General features: G+C 39.4%; 1 protein-coding gene across 10 annotated transcripts in view; it reads left to right on the plus strand.

Annotated features, from left to right (window-relative positions):
• The window catches only part of INPP5E (Inositol-3-phosphate synthase), a 91,290-nt gene that overhangs the window by 10,722 nt on the left and 66,993 nt on the right, over positions 1–13,575 (plus strand). For 7 of the 10 annotated variants that reach the window (XM_071658498.1, XM_071658499.1, XM_071658494.1 and 4 more), the window contains exons 4-5: positions 4,449–5,099; positions 8,174–8,292. In XM_071658498.1, the coding sequence (XP_071514599.1) occupies positions 4,449–5,099; positions 8,174–8,292 (770 nt within the window). The remainder of the gene's footprint in view (positions 1–4,448; positions 5,100–8,173; positions 8,293–13,575) is intronic. The other 3 variants (XM_071658501.1, XM_071658503.1, XM_071658502.1) reach the window with 1 other exon arrangement.

The raw sequence follows: 13,575 nt of genomic DNA on the forward strand, positions 1-13,575 counted from the left end.
CACAGACCTATTCATTGTTTACCCTGGATTCTTCACATGCATTTGTAAAACTTTTATAAACATACGAATTGGGAAAATTATCCATGACAACTAGAGAATGGATCTGGGCAATTTTTTTTTTAATGTTAGCTTAGATGGCATGGGCAGCTGAGGCCATGTGAGAATTTTCCTTCTGGGGCTCAGTCCTCTGTTCTTGATGCTACCTCACTAACTTGGGAAATGGTGAATATGTATGAAAAAAAGAGATATATTTTTTTATTTATTTATTTATTATGCTTAACTGCCATCTCCCTTGTCAGCGAGGTAGCGCAAGGAAACAGACGATGAACGGCCCAACCCACCCACATCCACATGTACATACATAAACGCCCACGCATGCACATGTACATACATATACATTTCATATACAGAGGTACAAGTTTGTTGAGTATTCCTGGGAAATTGTATGAGAGGGTATCGATTGAGAGAGTGAAGGCATGTACAGAGCATCAGATTGGGGAAGAGCAGTGTGGTTTCAGAAGTGGTAGAGGATGTGTGGATCAGGTGTTTGTTTTGAAGAATGTATGTGAGAAATATTTAGAAAAGCAAATGGATTTGTATGTAGCATTTATGGATCTGGAGAAGGCATATGATAGAGTTGGTAGAGATGCTCTGTGGAAGGTATTAAGAATATATGGTGTGGGAGGCAAGTTGTTAGAAGCAGTGAAAAGTTTTTATTGAGGATGTAAGGCATGTGTACATGTAGGAAGAGAGGAAAGTGATTGGTTCTCAGTGAATGTTGGTTTGCGGGAGGGGTGTGTGATGTCTCCATGGTTGTTTAATTTGTTTATGGATGGGGTTGTTAGGGAGGTGAATGCAAGAGTTTTGGAAAGAGGGGCAAGTGTGCAGTCTGTTGTGGATGAGAGAGCTTGGGAAGCGAGATGTGAATAAGAGCAAGGTTATTAGGTACATTAGGGTTGAGGGACAAGTCAATTGAGAGGTAAGTTTGAATGGAGAAAAATTGGAGGAAGTGAAGTGTTTTAGATATCTGGGAGTTGACTTGGCAGCAGATGGAACCATGGAAGCGGAAATGAATCATAGGGTTGGGGAGGGGGTGAAAGTTTTGGGAGAGTTGAAAAATGTGTGGAAGTCAAGAGCGTTATCTTGTAAAGCAAAAATGGGTATGTTTGGAGGAATAGTGGTTCCAACAATGTTATATGGTTGCGGGGCGTTGGCTATAGATGGAGTTGTGCAGAGGAGGGTGAATGTGCTGGAAATTAGATGTTTGAGGACAATATGTGGTGTGAGGTGGTTTGATCGAGTAAGTAGCAAAAGGGTAAGAGAGATGTGTGGTAATAAAAAGAGTGTGGTTGAGAGAGCAGAAGAGGGTGTTTTGAAATTGTTTGGTCACGTGGAGAGAGTGAGTGAGGAAAGATTGACAAAGAGGATATATGTGTCAGAGGTGGAGGGAACGAGAAGTGTGAGACCAAATTGGAGGTGGAAAGATGGAGTGAAAAAGATGTTGAGTGATCAGGGCCTGAACATGCAGGAGGGTGAAAGACGTGCAAGGAATAGAGTGAATTGGAACAATGTGGTACACTGGGGTCGACGTGCAGTCACTGGATTGAATTAGGACATGTGAAGCGTCTGGGGTAAACCATGGAAAGTTTTGTGGGGCCTGGTTGTGGAAAGGGAGCTGTGGTTTCGTTGCATTATACATGACAGCTAGAGACTGAGTGTGAACGAATGTGGCCTTTGTTGTCTTTTCCTAGCACTACCTCGCACACATGCGGGGGGAAGGGTTGTCATTTCATGTGTGGCAGGGAGGCGACGGGAATGAATAAGGGCAGACAGTATGAATTATGTACATGTGTATATATGTATATGTCTGAGTATGTATATATATTTATACATTGAGATGTATTCACACAATCTCTAGCTGTCATGTGTAATGCACTGAAACCACAGCTCCCTTTCCACATCCAGTCCCCACAGACCTTTCTATGGTTTACCCCACATGCTTCACATGCCCTGGTTCAATTCACTGATAGCACGTCGACCCCAGTATGCCACATTGTTCCAATTCATTCTATTCCTTGCAAGCCTTTCACCCTCCTGTATGTTCAGGCCCTGATCGCTCAAAATCTTTTTCACTCTATTCTTCCACCTCTAACTTGGTCTCCCACTTCTCGTTCTTTCCCCATCTGACACATATATCCTCTTTGTCAATCTTTCCTCACCTATTATCTCCATGTGACCAAATCATTTCAATACACCCTCTTCTGCTCTCTCAACCACACTTTTTATTACTGCCCTACCCTGAGTCAGGTACCCATTTTATCGACCAACCCTTAGGAGTGGATGAACAGCTGAGTTGACTCTGGACTGACTGCTGTAACCAGAATTTGAACCTATGTGCTCGACCCTGGGTGGCCCGTGAATGCGTCAAGGTCAGGAACAGTACCTGCTACACCACAGGAGGCCTTTATTAGTATGTTCCTGATGTTAGCTTGTTAAGGCTGGAGAAGCAATTGTGTATAAAAAGAAATGGGAAAATAAAACACTACTTTTTGTTCTTATTTACTCAATCAGCCCTCAGGTTCCCATGATGCTCAGTGAAATGTCACTCATGCTAATGGAAGCTGCAGCTCTGTTGTTTGAGCACTGCCAAGGCATCTGCACATCCCCACAGACCATAGTTTGATCTTTTTTGAACTTCAGGTAGTCATGTCTGTTAGCAATCCCTTCATATTTCCATGCATTTTGCCTATACAGTGGTGTCTAACAAGTGTCCAAAATACAGTGATTAGTTTAGTAGTGTTATTAGTGTGACAAGAAAGCACATCATGCTTGTGATTCAGTAGTAAGTGGTAATTCTGTAAAAGTTATAGAAGGGCATGTTAGTGCATATCTTGTGTGACCATTTTGTTGTAACTTCAACAATTTATGACTTAAAGGATTAATGTGAAAACATGCAGAAGTTCTGTGCTGGAAGTGCCAGTAATAAGGGCATTGTTAAGCATAAGTTATTGTGTAGGACAAAATTGACCAGTGTGAGTCAACTTATGTACTTATTATTGTTATACAATACTAGGACACCTATCTGCGCAGGTGCTCCTACTGCTTGAAGGCTGTACTTTTTTCAGTAGCTGGGAAATAATACACTCCTTTTCAGTGAGAAGTTTCTTCATGAAATTTTTGTCATTCATCAGTGGTTGATGATACAGCCTTACTGTGGGTGACTTTTCACCCACGGCATAACCACAAGCAAGCAGAGTTCAGCAATACTTCAGCTCTTGTGTGAATGGCACAGTGAAAATGTGCTGAGTAGTTTCATCTGATGTTAAAGATGCATGAGGCTTGTGAATTCTCTACTGGATGTTTGCATGAACTAAAGTTACAGTGTGGCATTTGCAAGAAGTGAGATACTGGTCTCAGGTAGGAGGCAGCCATTAAGTATGTTAGTGATTTCTCCAAGTCAGTGTGGGATGAAAAGCTAACTAAGACTTAAACTTATGATGCTGACTCTTCCTGTTCGAGGTTACACCATGAGTGAAAAGCACCTTTGGCAAGGTTTTATCATTTGGAATACACTCTTGTTGAAGAACTCACTCTGAAGGAATTCATACTTTCCTGCAACTGATACTTATGAAACACTTTTGAATAGCTGTGTCTGTTTTTCTTTTTTTTTTTTCATACAGGAAGTTGCTTGGCATATTTATTTGTTATATAGTTAAAGTCAAGATGTGCTGTTTGTGCTTTGAATATTTATTATACAGTACAGGTTGTATCTCTCTAATCTGGCGTTCTGTGGTCCAGCACGTTTCGAATCTACCACCATTAGTTTGTAGATCTTCCACCAGGGTGATGCTGTTAGCAGCACTAAGGTGCCAAAGTCTGTTTACACTGCAGCCAATCTAATTAAGTCTTGTTGGTTTCTTAGAGCCCCAAAACAAATGTATAATGCTGGTAAATCTTCCCTGTATTGGCATCATATGCCATGAAAAACCCTTGCCCAAGATAATGAGTAGTCTCCATCTGAGGGTAAGGATTCCAAAGATAGGGTAACAATTCTTGGCTGCAGCAGTGCTGGAGAAGCATATAAAACCGAGCTGGTGGTAATTGGTGGGTGTGTTCACCGGAGGGCTTTTAAAGGGGTCAATTTCTGGTTTCCGGCATTTTCTGTGGTCCTGCAATGGCCAGGTCCCAGGGTTGCTGGATTAAAGAGGCACAACCTGTATATATTTATGATTTATAGAGTAAAGGGGTATTTACATTTTCATTCTTTACATTTGTAACTGATGCAAAATAGAGGATAGTGTTGTAGTTTATTTCAGTGATGTCATTCAACTATATTATTTTCCTAAGATTATTTACTTTTGTAGTGTGAAATAGAGACATGACCATTTCATTTGGATGTGTAGATGCAATTGATGTAATTTTTTATCATCTTTTGTGATGTACGACAGAGTGAAGGGTTGGCTGAGTGCAGTTCCAAGTCTCCGCTTAAATCGCCATCCATACATCTGCCAGAATCAGAGGTAAACATTAGTGCTCCCCTCACACCTCTCATTGCTACAAACACTAGAACCGATGTTGTGCGCACTCAGTCTCCCAAGCTTGCCAGACAGCCAGCATTTAGAGAGATAATCAAAGAAAATAAAAAGTCATGCATGGATTCCCTTAATATGTGTGCATCCCATGGTGACAGAGTTTCTAATTGTAGGTCAGACCTTGACTGTGGAATACATTCATCAAATGTGTCTTGTCCAAAATATTGTCCTTTTAGTCAACTTAATGCTAATGTATTAGAGAATGGATTTTGTGCTTCTTACCCCTCAAGGACTAAACTCCAAATATCCAGTGGTAGTAACAAAGCTTTAAGTTTACATAGTGAATCTTTGGATGTTGGTAGTTCCAGGAGTAGTGAAAATAAACACGTAGCACTTGAATCTAAAGACGAAAAGAGAGTAAGAGGGGAGATTAGTCAGAGAAGCACCAACATTCCCAAGAGCAGCAGTGGTTCTGGAGGTTTAAAGCATGCAAGTACATCTCCAGACAACTTCATAAATGAGGATGACCTCCCCTGTTACGATGCATCTTGTCTTCAATCAAATCTGGTAGGTAATTTGTGTGGATGAAGGAGTCGATGATGTGCATTTTCTTCCAAATTATGGGTTATTGGATTTCAAGGCTTTTTTGTGTAATCTTTTATGGTGTTTATGGCAGCACTCAATTTTTAATCCATTAGATTACAATTTTAACTGTTGGCACATTTTTCATGGAGTAAACATAATTAATGTCCATTGAATATACAGGATAATGAAATTGAGCAACTTTTTTTTTTATTTTTGCATGATCATAACGCTAGTAAAAGTTTACTGTAATCCTTCACATTTACGTAATTTGTTGAAGAAAGCATGTTGTCTTGAAATGTTTGTTAATTTGAATGGCATTTTGCTGCTATTATCATGTAACTGACTATATATTTCAAGCAAACTCCCTCTCTTGCATGACCTCATTCATGCATTTTGCTTTCAAGCACTGGGTTACCCTCAAATGTTTTGTGGATAGACAAAAGTCTGTCTGCAAATGATGTTGAATCATGACTTTTTTGTATAACTGGTTATGATAATGTCATGTCACTGAAGCATTGCCACTTTGCTATCAAAGTCCTAAGTTTATCAGAAGTTGCCATCTGGTGAGGTTTCCTACAAGTGCCTGGGTTCAGGCTAAGCTTTTTTACTGTTAACTTTGCCAACTCCATGAGCTAGTTTGTAATGTTATTTTTTATAGTGATGCTGAATATTTTCATAACTGTTCACTGTTTCTCACTTTAGTGAGGTAGTGCCAAGAGCAGATGACTGAGTCCCAAAGGAAAAATATGTGCTTAGATCCTTCCTCTGTTCCTTCCTTTAGAAATTAATGATACTAGAGAGTAGAATTTTCAGCCCATCTGTTGCCCTGTTAATTGCCTTTTAAGGCTTATAGAAAATATGTGGATGTTTATTTTTCTCAGTACTTAAGGATAATGTTGGATGTATTAATTATAATTTGGTGAATGTTTGTTAGTGATGTATTATCTCACTTTAGTCAGTCACGAAGCCTACCGTGTTTAATTATGTCATGGGAGCGTGGTTTCAGATGGGTGTATGTCTGATGGAGTAGTGTTTAAGACTGTTGAGAGGGCAGGTGGGTTACATTGTTGAGTATTTGATAGGGCAGTATTGTGTTTGCTTAGGATGGGAGGATTTGTAAATACAGGTTGAAGTGTGATGCAGGGGTAAGCTTTTTATTTCTGTTGGGTGGTTAGAGTGGTATGGATGGGAAGGGTCTTGTGCTGCTGCAAAGAATTGGATGCATAGCATACTGAGGTGGGATTATGTTGGGAGGACCTTTGTTTTGTCATCTAGTTGTTGAGTGTTTGTGATTGCTATGCCGTCAATGATTGTTCTGAGTGCTTTGTTTTGAGTGTTTTGTAGCTTTGTTATATTTGCTTTTGACAGGGTGGATGACCAGGCAGGTGAGGCACAGTTAAAGATGAGGATATTCAGGGGTTCTTTTTTGGTACAGTTTTGTACCAGTTAGTGTTCTACTGGCAGTTTCTACTGGCAGTTTGTTTATTTGATTGTTGATGTTTGTGGTATGAGTGGTGAATGGGATGTGTCTCTTATGTGTTTCCCTGAATTATTCGAGTTTTGCTGAGTGGGAACATTTGCTCATTCAGGGTAATTGGAGGGTGCAAGTTGGATTCATGTCTTGTTGGGGTGAAGAGTGTGACTGAAGACTCCAATGGCGATGCAGACATTATGTACTAGGTGGGATACTGTTTCAGTTGTGTGATGTGTTGCATGTTTGTTGTTGCTATGTTGGTGATAGGGTGCTGCTCTGTGATTATAAAGTTGTCATCATATAAGATGATTTTCACACTTTTGTCTGCAGGAGGATATAAAAGGTTAAGTAGGAAGAGAATGGAGAGGGCTGAAGAAAGAGCTGCTTCTTGAGGAGCATTATTATAGAGCTTAAGGGTTATATAGGTGAAGCTCTTGTAATTGACTGGCTTGGTGCTATATAGAATTTGGCAAACACGTTTTGTCATTGTTGTGGAGGATGTTGTCAAATATCTTTTGTGTGACATTGTGTTAGAGGACAATATCAGATGCTGTGTTGATGACTGTTACTGCTAATATTGTGCTGCAGGGGTTTGGTTAGGTAAAGCCATTCAGGATGTGTGAAACCTGGGTCTAGTGTGGCAATGGAGTAATTAGATCTAAAGCCATGTTATGCTGGTAAGAGTGAGATGTTTTGCTTGATTCCATTGTGGATCAGTTTTTCAAAAAGTTTGGTTATTGAACACAAGAGGAGGAGGAGTTAGGTGTTTTGGAGAGTTTTAGGATTGCATTTATCTCTAACCTTCCTGATACCCAGGCAGGTAGTACTAGTAATGTCACTCCCTGGTATGTGGATGCCTTCCAGCTCCTACCTGTCTGGTAGAACATTAACTGTTTTTGTTCAGTTATCAAGCACATAACCAATTTTCCATGTTTCATACACATTCTTTAAGTCCATTATGTGCATCTTTGCCATTTCTTGCTATCTCATGCAGCACTCTTTGCTATCAGCAACCTGACCATTTCCAATTTGTTTGCTTTACTGATTGTTTGTCTTTTGTGACATCTCCAGTCCTCTGACCTGTAATCTCCTTTGTAACATCATCTTTCCTTTAACCTGTAATCCTAGAACACTGATATCTGTCTCTTATAATCCTTTTTCAGGTTTTTGAAGTACGTACTCTTTCCATCCCATATGAGCTTCGGCATTCAATCCAAGTGATTTCCCAAACATACGTGAACTGTCTTTGCCTATTTACAGTTTAGCTTTTTATTTTTCTGCAGGACCAAGAAGAAAGTAAATGCATTGAATTTCTACTAAGAAAAGATTTTTTTCATTTTACATTTCGATTTTTATTTTATACAAATTTTTTCTTTGTTTCCCATCAGGCTTTTAGACAAGTGTAAATTAGTTATTTTTTCTTTTCATATGTATAGACAAGAGGGAGTCTTGCCATTTGGCTGCTGCCTTCCACCCACTTGTGCAAACAAAGATGTCCATAGATTTTTACCACATGTCACATACCTCTTTATACTCTTTCCTGTGTATATTCAACCTCTTTGATATATTGCTGAATTTGTAGGGTCATAACATGCCAGAATCTCCACTCCAAGCCTGCCGTTCAGCCTCTCTAGATGAACTGAACAACATTGGAGCTTCTTATGGATTGCCAGTGATATCACCAATAGATGCCAAGAAAAAGTAAGTTATGTCTTAAACTGCAGTAATTATTGTCAATCATTATTTCAGAAGTAGGTAGAATCTGTAGTAGTGTCTTTTATCTTGATAAGGTGGCTGCCTCATGATCAGGAAAGATTAGGTAGACAGATGATTTCTAATTTGATAAATTATCTGGCCTCATGCATATTTTAAGGAACAACCCTTGTGGCTCTGAATGTCTATAGGCATAAATCTGTATCTCATGGGCACTATGACTGCTTTCCTGTGGTACCCCATATTACTGGGTTACACTAAGATTATGCGTGATCATGATAGAATAACTTGGAAACTACTTAAAGATAATTTGATACTTTTGGTGAGTGAAATGGCCTTAGGATTACAGTTATGGGTAGGTATTTGATGTAGTATAGTGAAAGAACTTTGTGAAGAAAAACTGGTTTCACCCATACTGTTCATTCACGCTAATCTTTCAGCACTGTCAGTCAAACTACAGTGTGGTGCACTGTTATTGAGGGATAAATGAAGATTAGTTAGAGTCTGCAAAATATATGTAAAGGTTTTCGAGGTATCACAGTTTTTACATGTTTTTGAGTATAAGCGTGTTCCTAGAAAAGGCCAGAATAAGCAAATTCAATGTAGACAAATGTATGTATTTGCTCACCATTTCCGCACCAGTTGGGTAACATCAGGAACAGGAGAAGAATAGTGACTTTCGCTCACATTCACTCTTTAGTTGTCACGTATAATGCACCAAGACCAGAGTCCCTTATCCACAGTCAGGCTCCACAGACCTTTCCATAGTTTCCCATGACAACTTCTTATCCCTTGGTTCAGCCCAGTGACTGCATATCACCCCTTGTAAGTCACATACTCCAATTTTTGCTTTATAGCTTGCATGCCTTACATCCTCCTGCATGTTTAGCACCAGAGCCTTCAGTGCATCTTTCATTCCATCCATCCACTTTGTCCTTGGTGACCCCCTTTTCCTTATTCGTTCCACATCTGACATGTGTACTGTCTTAGTCATCCTTTCCTCTCTCATCCTTTCCATATGTCTAAACAAATATATATAGCCATTACCACCCAAGGCCAAAGTTCCCCTTTTAACAAAAATTCTTTTGTAATTTTTGTGACTATAATGATTAATACTTTTTTGTCAAAAATACTGTTAGTTGAATGAACTTTTCACATAAGTATACCCAGTAGTACATCAGTAAACAAACAAGGGGAAGGGAGGTAGCAGCTAGATGATGAACCTCTCTCTCAATGCCCATATTTTTGAAAAGAATACATATTTATTTTACGTTTGTCTGAAAGCCTGTCAAACAACTCGCATTCATGCAGTAATAAATAAAAGTTGAACAGTAAAATGAGCTGATTAAACAAACAGATGAGGAAGATGTTCACCATATCATACTTATCATAATATTAGGGTTAGGGAGAATGATTTAGTAAACAGAGAAGAGGTAGTAAAAGCTTTGCAGAAGATGAAAGCCGGCAAGGCAGCGGGTTTGGATGGTATTGCAGTGGAATTTATTAAAAAAGGGGGTGACTGTATTGTTGACTGGTTGGTAAGGTTATTTAATGTATATATGTCTCATGGTGAGGTGCCTGAGGACTGGCGGAATGCTTGCATAGTGCCATTGTACAAAGGCAAAGGGGATTAAAGTGAGTGCTCAAATTACAGAGGTATAAGTTTGTTGAGTTATCCCTGGGGATAGGGGAGAAAGAATACTTCCCACGTATTCCCTGCGTGTCGTAGAAGGCGACTAAAAGGGGAGGGAGCGGGGGGCTGGAAATCCTCCCCTCTCATTTTTTTTTAATTTTCCAAAAGAAGGAACAGAGAATTGGGCCAGGTGAGGGTATTCCCTCAAAGGCCCAGTCCTCTGTTCTTAACGCTACCTCGCTGATGCGGGAAATGGCGAATAGTTTGAAAGAAAGAAAGAAGAAAAGTTTGTTGAGTATTTCTGGGAAATTATATGGGAGGGTATTGATTGAGAGGGTGAAGGCATGTACGGAGCATCAGATTGGGGAAGAGCAGTGTGGTTTCAGAAGTGGTAGAGGATGTGTGGATCAGGTTTTTGCTGTGAAGAATGTATGTGAGAAATGCTTAGAAGAGCAAATGGATTTGTATGTAGCATTTATGGATCTGGAGAAGGCATATGATAGAGTTGATAGAGATTCTCTGTGGAAGGTATTAAGAATATATGGTGTGGGAGGCAAGTTGTTAGAAGCAGTGAAAAGTTTTTATCGAGTATGTAAGGTATGTGTGCGTGTAGGAAGAGAGGAAAGTGATTGTTCCTCAGTGAATGTTGGTTTGCGGCAGGGGTGTGTGATGTCTCCATGGTTGTTTAATTTGTTTATGGATGGGGTTGTTAGGGAGTTGAATGCAAGAGTTTTGGAAAGAGGGGCAAGTATGAAGTCTGTTGTGGATGAGAAAGCTTGGGAAGTGAGTCAATTGTTGTTTGCTGATGATACAGTGCTGGTGGCTGATTCATGTGAGAAACTGCAGAGGGTGGTGACTGAGTTTGGTAAAGTGTGTGAAAGAAGGAAGCTGAGAGTAAATGTGAATAAGAGCAAGGTTATTAGGTACAGTAGGGTTGAGGGTCAAGTCAATTGGGAGGTAAGTTTGAATGGAGAAAAAGTGGAGGAAGTGAATTGTTTTAGATATCTGGGAGTGGATTTGGCAGCAGATGGAACCATGGAAGCGGAAGTGAATCATAGGATGGGGGAGGGGCGAAAGTTCTGGGAGGGTTGAAAAATGTGTGGAAGTCGAGAACGTTATCATGGAAAGCAAAAATGGGTATGTTTGAAGGAATAGTGGTTCCAACAATGATATATGGTTGCGAGGTGTGGGCTATAGATAGAGTTGTGCAGAAGAAGGTGGATGTGCTGGAAATAAGATGTTTGAGGACAATATGTGGTGTGAGGTGGTTTGATCGAGTAAGTAGCAAAAGGGTAAGAGAGATGTGTGGTAATAAAAAGAGTGTGGTTAAGAGAGCAGAAGAAAGTGTTTTGAAATGGTTTGGTCACATGGAGAGAATGAGTGAGGAAAGATTGACAAAAAGGATATATGTGTCAGAGGTGGAGGGAACGAGGAGAAGTGGGAGACTAAATTGGAGGTGGAAAGATGGAGTGAAAAAGATTTTGAGTGACTGGGGCCTGAACATGCAGGAGAGTGAAAGGCGTGTAAGGAGGAGAGTGAATTGGAAAGATGTGGTATACCAGTGTCAATGTGCTGTCAATGGATTGAACCAGGGCATGTGAAGTGTCTGGGGTAAACCATGAAAAGTTCTGTGGGGCCTGGATGTAGAAAGGGAAAAACGTAATATATTTTGTAAAACAATGAAAATTTTGCATTGATAGTTTTGTATATGCAAGAACATGAAGAATGGTATATAGAAAATTTGAAATAGGATACCATTCCCACTTAACAGTCTCCAAGTAGTATAAGACATCAAACAGTTGGCATTTTTCCAATTCAAATTATGTTGGTCAGTAACACGCTGTTTTGTTCTTGTCCATTACTTTTAAAAGCATCTGTGCATTTCCTACTGCTTCCTTAGGTGCTGCTTTTTTCTAGTCATGTTTTATTGCTAAATCTTCTTTTAAGTGCCCTGCTCTATCATCCACTGAAGTGTCAACCTTCAGCCTCTGTTACACTACTAATCCTATCGTAATCCATGAAATTTTATAAGCTGTGCAATAATTAACAATGAAACACTGACACCATACAAAGGTCCATTGGGGGGAAAAGTGGAAAATTAGGTTTCCTGAAAGATGTAGGAGTCATGATGAACAAGAAACTTGTTTCAGTGAGCACACAGATCAGATAGTATAGGATGATATGATGATAAGAACTTATCCTGCAGAGACAGAGGGCTCTTGATGAAAAGATCAGTGTGCCCATAAGGAGCAAAACAACATAGTGCTGCTGCACTGTATGGTCACTTTCCAAACCAGATAAGTGAAAGTGATTAAGCAAGAGAGAATTCAGAAACACCATAGTAAAATGGAGCATAGAATTTACCATGAGAGGTTGGAAAGAGTTTGAATCTACAGCCCAGAAAAGAGAGAAAAGATGAAAAAAAATCTATGCTAGACAACAAATTAAAGTTATGGAGAACAGTGTGATTGAACTAAAAGTATCTCAGTAAGGAAGAAACAGAATGATAAGGTGTGCATTAATACATTGGCATAACATATGCCAAAAACGTGAAAATTTAAAGATATTTTACTGTTATGATAGTGCCATGAAAGATATTAGATTATCAAAGGTCAACATATGTAAGGCAATAAAACAGCTTGAGGAGAACTGAACACTAGCTACCTTCCATAAAAAGAACATGTCAGAAGCAAAGCTAGTAATGTTTTGTGATGGGATAAAACCAAGATGCAAGTAGGGTAAGAAATTTTGAAATAGCTTATGTATCAACACTTCATAAAGGTCTGTTAACTAGCTAGACATGAATTTATATATATTTTCTTTGCTGCATAGACAGTGCAAAAATGATGTACTTTATCCCACAGGATTTCAGTAGTAACTGACTAGCTCTGTAGATTACATACTGGCAAAGGTTGTGGAAACATTGCCTGAGTTGCCAGTATTTGCTTTCTCACACATTATTCTGATGTTTACCATGCCCTAGATTTTTAAATGCTTCAGACTGCATACTGCACATTTACAGTCAATTGGCAAGGTGTCCCATGCTGTATATGGCACATTGACAGTTTGTGGGTTTAGGGTTATGTCCGTTATCCAACTGGTTTAAATGACTGTGACTGTTTAACCCCTAGATCATGGTATTTCCTCCCATGTTCATCCCTGTTTGCTTATTAGGTAGAAATGGTAACTACTGGATGTTTCTGAGATCACTGATATCATAGCTCGCTAGTTTTATTAATGTGAATCTAGTAAGCTGAAGAGTTTCCAGAGTAAATACCATTATCAACATGTCTTTAGGAAATTATAATTCCTTCTTGTATTCATAAATCACACAGACAAAAGCACCCAAAGTATCCCAGACTCATATTCTTGTACTGAACCCTCTTTGAAGCTGAGAAAGTGCTAATGACATTGTTAAGTCGAGTGAAAAAGCACTATAGAGCTTCAACATGATCAGTTTTGTTAGTCATAGGTTTAGGAAGTCTGTTGATGTCTAGAGTAGACATTGGTTCATATGGATTTGCACAAATTTGAATTATTTGTTTTTTGTATAATCATCTTGTTTTCCTCTCCTTAGATGTCTCTTTCTGGAGGCCGGTAAGTGTAGCATGGCCAAACTTCATGCTACAGCAGTACTT

The sequence above is a fragment of the Panulirus ornatus genome, chromosome 66, assembly GCF_036320965.1.
Source record: "Panulirus ornatus isolate Po-2019 chromosome 66, ASM3632096v1, whole genome shotgun sequence".
Lineage (NCBI taxonomy): Eukaryota > Metazoa > Arthropoda > Malacostraca > Decapoda > Palinuridae > Panulirus > Panulirus ornatus.